The 12,093-nt window shown below is 38.3% G+C and overlaps 1 protein-coding gene across 2 annotated transcripts; it reads left to right on the plus strand.

The window, feature by feature from the left end:
• Positions 1 to 116: 116 nt before the first annotated feature.
• LOC18020844 (ubiquitin-conjugating enzyme E2 variant 1D) lies at positions 117 to 2,146 on the plus strand. Of its 2 annotated transcripts, none has more exons than XM_006403731.2 (4): positions 117 to 329; positions 1,065 to 1,207; positions 1,484 to 1,609; positions 1,701 to 2,146. In XM_006403731.2, exons 1-4 carry the CDS (start codon positions 296 to 298, stop codon positions 1,839 to 1,841), a joined length of 444 nt encoding a protein of 147 aa, XP_006403794.1. In that variant the 5' UTR covers positions 117 to 295; the 3' UTR covers positions 1,842 to 2,146. The 2 variants fall into 2 exon arrangements, with proteins under 2 accessions (XP_006403794.1, XP_006403793.1); XM_006403730.2 differs by having other exon boundaries at positions 1,065 to 1,204.
• Positions 2,147 to 12,093: the final 9,947 nt, after the last annotated feature.

A 12,093-nucleotide genomic window follows, 5' to 3' on the forward strand; every position in this document is an offset into this window, starting at 1 on the left:
AGTGAAAAAGGAAGATATGAGTCAAAAGAAGATTCGAAAATCTAAGGGGTGCTTATGTAATTATTGTAATTTATGGAATTATATGATAGAAAATAAATCTCTGGGTAGTACAGTAGAAAATTCTAACTCTTCTCCGTCTCCACCAAAAAGTACCTAATTTGCCCCTCACATTTAGCTTTCTGTCTTTTCACCAAGATTCTCTCTCGATTTTTCCCTTAGCTCATCTCCTCTCTCTCTCTCTCTGCACGATCAGATCTCAGAATTTAATCGGATCGAATCCACAACTTGATCTAATATGACTCTTGGCTCTGGAGGATCGAGTGTTGTCGGTAAAGAATTTCGATTATTTCGTTTCTCTTCTCGTTTGTTTCTTTTCTAGGGTTTTGGAATCCGTTTTGGGTTTTATTCGTTTTGATTTATCGTTTTCTAGGGTTTTTGGGACTCGTATTGGATTATTCATTTGATCGATGGGTGTCGAGATGTTTTCATAGCTTTCACCGATCTATTAGTTCTCTGTTCTTGTTCCTTGCTCGGTAATTTGTTCGGTTCTGTATATTATTTATTGCTTTCTTTTGTCTTTCTAAAACTCATCATGTATGTTCGTATGTAGATTGATCTGAACTTATTCTTCAATAATTTCTAAAAAAAATCGCTGAGAATGATTTGCTGATGTCCCAATTCTTGAGATGAGGTTTATTTTTTTTGGTTTGCTGATGTCCCAATTCTTGATTTGCTGACGAATTCCATAATCTCTGATTGTGTTTAGTGTTATGGTTTTGTGCTCGATTGCTTCCAGAACCTCAGAACATAAAAAGTCTTCATCTTGCTGTCTATTGAGCTCATTGTTCTTCTTCTTGAACTTTGTTAAAGTTTGTGGATAATGATTAATCTGATGTTTTGTGTTCACTGCTTTATTTTGATAGATTCTTGTTTATGCAGTTTTGCTGATTAATTCACTTCTGCAGAACCTTAACAGGGGAAAGTTGATTGGCGTTTTTCTTGTTTTCACACTACTGATTTTCAGTGATATGAATTGATTCTTATGCTTTGTTATTATGATATAGTACCGAGGAATTTCCGGTTGCTGGAGGAGCTTGAACGTGGGGAGAAAGGTATCGGAGATGGAACCGTGAGCTATGGAATGGACGATGGAGATGACATCTACATGCGCTCTTGGACTGGCACTATCATCGGTCCTCACAACGTAGTTATATCTTTTTCTTTATCTGCTACAATTCCACTTCGTCTACATATATGAAAATTCATTATGTGTGTGATTGTATTAAAAAAGCATTGATTTAATGTTCTTAGCATCATCATAACTAGTGAAGATTTTTCCCTTCCGCCATAGGTGGAATACAGAGAATCAAAACCCACATTGTGTTCTAGGCGTCAGTCTTATCGATATTCAATCTCTTGAGCTTTTATAGAATGTAGGTCATTGTTTCTTTTGCCTGTACTAACAGATATTAATCATGCGCAGACTGTTCATGAAGGTAGAATCTATCAGTTGAAGCTCTTCTGTGACAAAGACTACCCGGAGAAACCACCAACTGTCCGGTTCCATTCACGTGTCAATATGACTTGTGTCAACCATGAAACGGGAGTGGTACGCATAAAAATCAAGATCATGCCGTTTCTCTGACTTGTTCCTTTAAATCTTATGTTACTTACTTCTGCATGTACATGTATGAATATAGGTGGAACCTAAGAAATTCGGGCTTCTTGCGAACTGGCAAAGGGAGTACACAATGGAGGATATACTGACACAGCTGAAGAAGGAAATGGCTGCGTCGCATAACCGTAAGCTTGTTCAACCTCCAGAAGGCACTTGCTTCTAGTAGCTTCTGGAATCTTTCTTCTGGTTTGCTGAAAAATCTTTGCCCCATTCTAATACTAAAGTATGTATCTGGGGTTCTCCATTGTCGTTCTCAAGCTTTTTTAAAAATTTATGATAAAAAAATGGTCTAAGTGGATGGTGAGGATGATGATGTTGTTCGATTGATCATCTGAAGTTTATCCTTGTGTGCAAAATTATCAAAAACAGCGTCTTCCCCAATCCATGTGTTCAATCTTTTGAATTTACTTGGTCTATTCAAACATTTTGTCTCAATCCTTTTATGAAATCGGCTAGATTTTATTGGTTGTTTCTTGTGTAATTCGCTAGTGCTAGTATCAAAGTTATCAACAAGAAAGTATCATAAAAACTTGAGATGAATCGATCCGATTAAACGAAGGGAAGTATTAGTTATAACATAATGTGATCAGCTTCGTGACCCTAATTTTTATTTATGTGATTCATTCATTGCCAATGCTTTACGGTGAATGATAGGACAGGAGCTTTGAACGAAGTGCTAAAAAAATTTGTACAATTTCATCAAAATCAAAATCAGTACACTTTTCCGTTCATACACCGATCGAAAAATACTTGTTTGCAACTGTAAGGGAAATAAGATTGTAGAATATTGTGTTGTATTCATAATGATCTCGTACAAGGCATATATATATACACAATATAAACCCTAGAATATCTTGACGGCTAAGCTATATACACCGACATACTTGAAGCCCAATATTACCGAGCCCAATTCCCTAATACTCCTCCTCAAGTTGGAGTGTGGAGATTCGAAACACCCAACTTGGACATTAGAACTTTAAACTGAGGACGTCCTAAAGCCTTGGTAAGAACATCAGCAATCTGATCTTTGGAACGAACATGAACCGTAGTAATAACGCCTTCAGTAACCGCATCACGAACACAGTGACAATCACGTTCAATGTGTTTAGTGCGCTCATGAAAAACTGGATTGGCGGCAATGTGCATTGCTGCCTCACTATCGCAATAGAACGGAACAGGCTGTGTAACCGGATTGCCAAGATCACCCATCAACTGAACAATCCACTGAATCTCCTTTGTAGCAAACGCCATGGCCCGGTACTCAGCTTCAGCTGTAGAATGTGAGACAGTACTTTGTTTCTTTGTTTTCCAAGAAATCGGACAACCACCAAGTAGAACCACATATGCACTAAGGGAACGTCGCGTCAAGGGACAGGATTGCCAATCGGCATCACAATAGACAGACAACTGAAGATTGCTATCGGATTTCAAGAGAATACCTTGTCCGGGGCAGCCCTTTAAATATCTTACAACACAGTGCAGCTGTCCAATGAGACTGACGGGGCTCTTGCATAAACTGTGACAACAAGTGAACAGCATAACACAAATCTGGTCTTGTAACAGAAAGATAGACAAGACGACCAACTAGGCGTCGATAACAAAGAGGATCCGAGAGGAGATGACTTGTATCCGACGCAAGTTTGTGGTTTTGCTCAATCGGTGTCAATGCCGGCTTTGCGCCAAGGAGACCTGTGTCAGCGAAAATATCAAGGATATATTTCCTTTGAGAGAGGAAAATACCTTCGTCAGAACGTGCTACTTCAATACCGAGGAAATATTTGAGCTTACCCAGATCTTTCATGTGGAAACATTCGCCCAAATATGCCTTAAACTTTGTTAATCTCTCCATGTTATTGCTTGCAATAACCAGATCGTCCACATAAATCAAAACTCGAATTTCTGTCCCGCCCTTCTCAAATATGAATAATGAGTAATCGGAATAAGATTGCTTGAAACCGAACTTTAACAGCGCAGTAGACAGTTTGGCGAACCAGCAACGTGGTGCTTGACGAAGTCCATAAAGGGATTTCCGAAGACGCAGAACCTTAGTAGGATCAGAGTGCGTAAAACCCGGAGGGAACTTCATGTAAACTTCTTCTTTGAGGTCACCATGAAGGAAAGCATTATGGACATCCATCTGATGCACTTCCCAATTCTTTGCGGAAACAACACCTAAAAGACTACGCACGGTCTCCATTTTAACGACTGGAGCAAAAGTTTCGTCGAAATCTTCCCCTTCCACCTGAATATTTCCCATAACTACCAACCGAGCCTTATGACGTTCGATAGTTCCATTGGCGTTATATTTAATCTTATAGACCCACTTGCAGGGAATAGCAATCTTTCCAGGCGGAAGTGATTCAACATCCCATGTGTGATTATCTTCGAGAGCAACGACCTCGTCTTGCATAGGAGCATGCCAAACCTCATCCTTTACTGCTTCCGTATAGCTCTTGGGCTCAACACCTGCAGTCACTGCTGCCAAGAATGCTTGGTGCGATGGTGAGAACAAGAGATCAGAGACATAAGCATCCAAGGGATACGGTGTCTTACCTTGGAAAGTTTCTGAAGACGCCGGAGTGGAGCAGAGTGAGGAGAGATGGGGGTTTAGGGCGGCGGCATTATACATAACAAAGCCTTTGAGACGCGTAGAAGGAATGCGCTCTCGATGTCCACGACCTAATACTTCAACCTCTGTAACTGAATCATGGTCAACTTGTCCTGATGAAGTTTGGGACGGCTCCAAAACAGGGGACTCTGTTGCAACAGGGGGTATATCTTCAGTATTGGGAGATGGAGTCTCAACTAGAGATTCCGTCGGAACAGGCAGTGAGTCAGGTGCAGTAGAGGAAAGAGGGGCAGCGGAATCTGGTGTTGGTGAATTCGAAGCTTCCTCCACAGCAGCTGACTCAGAACTCCCCCTGACTTCGGAAACCGGAGGCGATGGAATTGCCCAATCGTCATCACAAAACGACGAAGACGAGAGATGCTGAGGTGCGACTACGGGTGAGACGGGAGGCAAAGACGAAAAGGAAATTCATCTTCATAGAACACAACATCGCGAGAGATGATGAACTCCTTCTTGTCTAAATCATACACTTTCCATCCCTTTTGTCCAAAAGGATACCCAACAAAAACGCAACGACGACTGCGGGAGCCAAACTTGTCTTTATCCCTTGACCGTAAGTGTGTGTAACACAGACTTCCAAATACACGGAGATTGTCATACGATGGTGTTTGTCCGTATAAAATCTCATAAGGTGTTTGCCCTTAAGAATGTCTGTTGGGGTTCGATTAATGAGATGAGTTGCAGTCATGACAGCTTCTCCCCAAAACTTGATCGGTAAGCTACCTTGGAAAAGTAACGCGCGAGATACGTTAAGAATGTGTCGATGTTTGCGTTCAACTCTTCCATTCTGTTGAGGCGTGGCAATGCACGAGGTTTGATGAAGAATTCCTTGTTCACGAAAGAACCGAGATAGACACATAAACTCTGTGCCATTGTCACTATGAACTACCTTCACCGTTTTATGAAATTGCCTTTCTGACATCGCACAAAAGTTCTGAAGCACCATACGCACTTCTGTCTTTTCAAAAAGCAAATAAGTCCAAACTGCTCTTGAAAAATCGTCAACAATAGTTAAAAAATAAACTGCTCCACTGGAGGATCTGGTTCGGTAAGGACCCCAAACATCACAATGAATTAACTGAAAACATTCATTTGATTTATTTGAACTTGCAACAAAAACTTCTCTAGTCTGCTTTGCCCGAAAACATGTGTCACAAGGACTAGGGGCAGCAGATTTATTCAACGAAAACATAGGTAATGACGCTAAAGCAGAAAACGACGGATGCCCGAGCCTCTGGTGCCAACGATTCTGATCAGCCAAGCTAACAACCGGACTGGTGACTCGATGAACCCTTGCAGCCATGACATCTTTAAAATAGTAAACCCCATCCCTCTCTTCACCTGCTCCAATCAGGGTCCTCGTGAAACGATCCTGTAAAACACACAACGTATCGGTGAGAAGAGCAAAACAATTGATCTGTTTTAGCAGCTTTGAAACAGATATCAACGAGCAATTAAGATTTGGCACAAATAAAACATTGTCCAACACAATATGGCTTGTTAATGGAAATACGCCCATATGAGTTGCAAATGTGCGATTTCCATCAGCAAAACCAACAGCACATGGTGAGATACGAGACGTGTTCTCAAGAAAAGACAAATTTTCTGTCATGTGGTGAGATGCTCCCGTATCTAGTATGAGATCACCTGCACCACGCTTACCAGAGAGACGATCGTTGGAAGATTTAGTTTTCTCCGAAATCAGCTGAGAAAGTGCTTTCCATTGCTCTTCGGAAAACTCTGGGAACGAGGACGAATTGGATGTGGTAGCATGAGCGTTGCTTGCGTGCACACCGCCATTCCCACCTCGTCCTGCACCGCGACCTCGTCCACCTCCGCGACCACCTTTGTTTGCGGCTCTGTTCTGCGCACGATCTTCCCACCAAGAAGGAAAGACGACTAGCTGCCAGCAGTTTGCTTTGACATGGCCACTGCGACCACAATGAGAGCATTGAGTACCACGTTCATGTTGTGAACCACCTCCAGACGTATCAGAAGACGAGTCCTTTTTTGCCACAAAACCCACCGCGTTTTGCTGAGACTCGCGTTCTTTCGCGGAATTCAGTCTTTGCTCTTCCCGAACTACCTTGGCATAGATTTCACCAAGATCTGTGGATGCATCGGAGGAGATGATGGCCTGACACATACCACCAAAACGAGCCTCATCTAACCCTATTACAAACTGATGCATCTTCTCTTCTTCACGCTCCTTTTCATACTCAGCAGCAGCACTACATGGGCACGCAGGAAGAGGTTTGTACATGTCAAGCTCTTCCCAAATTTTGGACAACCGTCCGTAATACTCGATGACGTCGTCATCGTTTTGTCGACAAACAGCTAACTTCTCCTTCAAGTGATGCACGCGCACCTTGTTTCCCACAGAGAAACGTTTAAGAAGATTCTCCCACAAATTGTGTGAATCTGTGATGAACGTCACCGTAGATCGGACCCGCGGCTCAATGGAAGTGCGGATCCAACCAACAATCATCGAGTTAACCGACAACCACAGCTCAAGTTTTGGATCGCTTTCTAATGGCTTTGGTATGGTGCCCTCGACGAAACCCAACTTCTGTTTTGCACGAAGGGCATTAGTCATCTCGCTTGCCCACTCATTGTAGTTGTCACCGTTTAACATCACCGACGTTATTAGGGCACCAGGATTGTCCGAGCCATACAGAGTGTACGGCGTCGCAGCTCCAGCGTTGGAAACCATTGGAGCGGTGGTCGTACTTGTACTCACGGAAGACTCAACATCATCGACCATGGCTAATCCTTGAATCGAACTTCGAACAAGGAAGTAAACAAGAACACGCTAAAACGAACTTCGGATTAGCGAAAGAGAAAAAACGACTGCCTTTAGGTCTCAGAAACGATGTCGCTCTGATACCATGTAAGGGAAATAAGATTGTAGAATATTGTGTTGTATTCATAATGATCTCATACAAGGCATATATATATACACAATATAAACCCTAGAATATCTTGACGACTAAGCTATATACACCGACATACTTAAAGCCCAATATTACCGAGCCCAATTCCCTAATAGCAACTATACGATTCATAAGTTGCTTTGAAGAGTAAAATAGTTACAGAGGAGACTACTAGAGGTCCAAATCTCTTGTAAAATTGTTCACCATATACTTCTTGATGTTCCGTGTAATCATTCTTGATTTGGCATCCCCGTCAAACATTCGACATAGAAACACCAAATCTTTAGACATGTAGGGCCTCTAATTCTGATTATGACACAATGTTTAACATTGACCCTTGCTGGTCGATACGATCCGTGAAGTTTGTTTCTAGTGGTCATGGGTTGAGATTGAAGGTTTTATGTAACTTTCTATGCCGGGTTCGTGTCTTCGAGCATAATATTAAGCCGTTAAGGTAAGAAACTGCCACACAAATGTTAATTTAATTATCATGACTCTTATTACCAGTTAAAGTCAACCTTGAGTGGTTATTTTCTTACAGCAGCCTTAACCATCAACACCATCTATAAGTAGTACAACTTATTTGTTTTCTATTAAACCACTTGAACAATACTTACCACACTGCTTTGATTACTAGTTGTCTACGTAAACAAAATACATAATAAATGGAGAAAAAAGTAGTTGAACCTAAAACCAATAACACCTTGTTCAGAAGCTCAATTCATTATACTGCATTAGATTTCAAGCCCAAGCATTAACAACACTCAGGGCTGGATCTTATGGTGATATGATATACTATATTATAGTAGATTTCTCTCTTTCACATATCTTCTTCATATTTATACCCTTTACCAAACAAAAAAAAGAATTATATAAAGATTTTAAATCAAGAATTTTCTGAAAATCTTCTACCCTTGCTTACTTTCAATCGAAGTCATTCTTTTAGGTAAAACAATAAATAGGAAGTTTCAGAATATATCCCCCAGCCTAACCGAGCGAGAGGCTAAAATGCCATAATTTAGGAAAAAATAGGCTCAGAATCCATAATCTAATAATTAATTTAATTTTGATTTTCTTTTAATAATGAAAACCCTGGAAAATCCTTGCTTCTCCCTTACTTGTTTCTTTAATTACAGTAATACCAGGGTTAAATCAACTCAAATCCAATGACCCATGAATATCCGCTCAACCTATTGATATTTCTATTTATCTCAAATAATTAAATAATTATATCAATATTTTATTATCAAACGAACAAAAATCTGTGTTCTTCTTCTCTTCGACGATCTTATAGCTTTTTCCAAAATCTCGCTGAATCTTCTCTCTTTGATTTATGGAGATCAATCCTTCGCCGCCGCTCCCTCCGTCTCCGAAACAGTGGTTCTCAAGAACGCAGATCTTCCAGATCCGTTGCGTCTCGGCTTCTGATTAGTTGCAGTTTGATTTCTCTCCGCCTCTCATCGATCACGATCTCCTTGTAAGATTTCTTCTTTGTGGCTCCTGAAATAACAACAATTTCCCCAGTATAAAACAGTATTGGAAGTCATTGCTGAAAAGATTTTTGAGAAATGGATTTCTGATTTTTGTTTTTGTTTATGGGACTCGTGAATGTGAAGGACAATTAGTGTTTCTGGAGGAAAAGTTTCAGAAGATGGTGTTATAAGGAGACTTAACATGGTTGAGATCAGGAAGAATAAGAGGGAGGAAAATTTGCGGAAGAAGAGACGCAAGGGGCTCTCGGTCGCAGCACAATCAGGACAAGATCTTTCTTCAGTGAAGCGTCTTCATTTGGTCGTCCTCTGTTTTGTGCTTGGTCTGATGTTTCAGAATCGTTAATGGTGGTAAGTTGATATAATCTTGATGCCATATTCAAGTTCATGCAACTTTCTCTGCTACCGCAAAGGTTACATGTCTGTCATGAATAAACACATTCACTTAGAATTTTTCACTGATAGTGGTTCAGATTATGGAACTCAGAGCAGCCATAATAGAATCAAATGATTCAAATGCGCTAAATCATATTCGAACCAGTGTTTCAGTTTATATTTTACGTGTTTTTGATAAAGGTTTGTTTCAGATTTGTAAATGCAGGTCTCCACATTGAGATACATACCCTTTAAACCAACAGTTCTCACTTATTGGCTTATTAATGGTGCAGCGATCAATATCAGCAATATATTGACTGGGAAATGCTTAGCTAAGATAACACCAAACAGTGGACCTCCAAAAGAAGATGAGAGTAGTCGCACTTGTTTAGAGAAGAACTCAAAGCAAAGAAGAAACGCTGTTGCTGAAGCTTTATTCTAGGACGTATACACAAGAAACAGGTTCATGTGTGGTCTAATTGATTTCACATCACATCATCAGCGTTAGCCATTACGAATTTTTGGCTGTATTTGAGATGTTATCTTGAATAGTTTGATAATGTTAACAATTTTATGATGAAAAAAAAAATATGATTTTGCATAACTTGTATTATGAAAACGTTGTAAATACATTACAATAGTAAAAAAATCCTATGAACAACTACAACATAATTATTTGTATCAAGGTACAACTACAAAAACTCTAAAATCGCAAAAGGAGAACTATTAAGAATTTTGGACAACTGGACACTTAAGTACAATTGGACAACTATGTACCTAAGTGTCCAGTTGTCCAAAATTCTTCATAGTTATCCTTTGGCGACAAAAAAATATGTGCGCAGTCAAAATAACATGTGCGTCGTAAGTCGTCAATTTTGAACATAGTTGTCCATACTTGTCCAGTTGTCCAAAAATTTTCTTTATATGTTTAATTAAATTAATTATTATTTTTTTAAAAAAAAAATAGCAGTTGCACAAAGTTGTCTTTACTTGTCCAGTTGTCCCTTGTTTATTCACATCCACTAAGCTAAAGAACACGTGCCCCGACAAAAATAGACACGTGCGCAGTCAAAGTACCACGTGCGCCGTCAATTTTGTACATAGTTGTACCCAATTGTCCAGTTGTCCAAAATTCTTCATAGTTGTCCTTTGGCGATTTTAGCATTTTTCCAGTTGTCCACATGATTTTCGACTATTGCAGTTCATTTACAAGGTTTCATGACACAAATTATGCAAAATCATAAATTTGCATCTTTTCCATCAAAAGATTGTTAACATTATGAAAGTCTTCCTTGTATCATAAGGGATGTTTGATGTGAAATCAATAATATGTATTAGGAAAATGAAATTTTCATTTTATCCATGTTATTAATATTGTTCCTTATACTTTAAGACGTGTTTGTATTTCTTAAGTATATACTTTCTTTATATATTTAATTTAGTTTAATTTTTTTTTATAAAATTAATGAGTTGCATATAGTTGTCCTTACTTGTCCAGTTGTCCTTTGCTTATTCACATCCACGAAGCTAAGTCCCGACAAAAATAGACATGTGCGCAGTCAAAGTGTCACGTGCGCCGTCAATTTTGTACATAGTTGTACCCAATTGTCCAGTTGTCCAAAATTCTTCATAGTTGTCCTTTGGCGATTTTAGCATTTTTCCAGTCGTCCCTTGATATAAATTATTATTTTGTAGTTGTCCACATGATTTTTGACTACTATAGTCCATTTACAACATTTTCATACTACAATTTATGCAAAATCATAATTTTGCATCTTTTCCACCATAAAATTGTTAACATTATCAAAGTCTTCCTTGTATCATAAAAGGTGTTTGATGTCAAACCAATAATATGTATTAGAAAAATGATTATTTCATATTATCCATCTTTTTAATTTTATTCCTTATAGTTTTTAACGTTTTTGCATTTTTAACTGAATGCTTTCTTTTGATTTTTATAATTTTATTATTATTATTTTCTAATTAAAGAATTACATATAGTTGTACAAGTGTCCAGTTGTACCTTGTTAATTTCTATCCTGAAAGCATTCTCAGCCAAAAATAAAATCCTCTATACTAGATTGACTTTCCTAAGTGTACAGATGTCTGTCAAAGAAACATGTGCATCTATGTATATAGTCAATTTTTGTACATAGTTGTACCTAATTGTCCAGTTGTCTGAAAATTTAATAGTTGTTCTTTTGAGATTTTAGCGTTTACATTGATTTTCAACTATTAATTTTCAGTTAAGAGGTTTTCATATTACAAGTTATGTAAAATCATATATTTTGTCTCTTTTGTTTCATAACATGATTAACAATATAATATAGATGAAATAAGTTATATGCTCTAAATATGAGATAGTAAATGATATAACATAGATAAAATTTCTTGAAATCCATTGAAATGTTTGTGTGGTTGATGCTCATTATCTCTTGAAAATAGAATAAAAGAATTCTCAATTAGCAATTATTCAAATTGTTTTAGTTATACATATTTTTACTAGTTGTTATCTATCTCATAGTTGTACCATTTGTACTAGTTGTCTTCTATTTTTTAGTTGTACCATTTGTACCAGTTGTCTTTTATCTCTTAGTTGTACCATTTGTACTAGTTGTCCTTTTCTGCAGATTTGGTGATGAACTCGGGTTCTAATTCTAATCTACCTAAAAATCACAGAGATTCAACAACTAAACTCCATAAATTACCAATGCAAAGACCTAATAATCACATAAAACTTGGTTACCAATCCAATTTGCATACTGAAACAAATAATTTTCACAAATCCAATACCTAAATTGTGAAATCCCTAAATCCCTAAATAAGAACAAATCACCCAGATTTAAAGCTTCAACAATGGTAGAGGAGAAAGGATATAAGAACAAGAAATTAATTGCAGAGGAAGAGGAAAAGGAGACGAAGACAAGGATTCGACGAAAAAGATGGATTTAGCTGGTTTTCAGATTTATTGACGACAAACTATCGGGA

The sequence above is a fragment of the Eutrema salsugineum genome, unplaced genomic scaffold (genome assembly GCF_000478725.1).
Source record: "Eutrema salsugineum unplaced genomic scaffold, Eutsalg1_0 scaffold_16, whole genome shotgun sequence".
NCBI classification, from domain to species: domain Eukaryota; kingdom Viridiplantae; phylum Streptophyta; class Magnoliopsida; order Brassicales; family Brassicaceae; genus Eutrema; species Eutrema salsugineum.

Excerpts from the sequence above, each read along its gene's own strand:
- LOC18020844 (XM_006403731.2), top strand. The coding sequence starts at position 296 with ATGACTCTTGGCTCTGGAGGATCGAGTGTTGTCG. Across the intron at positions 330-1,064 it reads TGGAGGATCGAGTGTTGTCG|TACCGAGGAATTTCCGGTTG; the intron begins GTAAAGAATTTC and ends ATTATGATATAG. Across the intron at positions 1,610-1,700 it reads TCAACCATGAAACGGGAGTG|GTGGAACCTAAGAAATTCGG; the intron begins GTACGCATAAAA and ends GTATGAATATAG.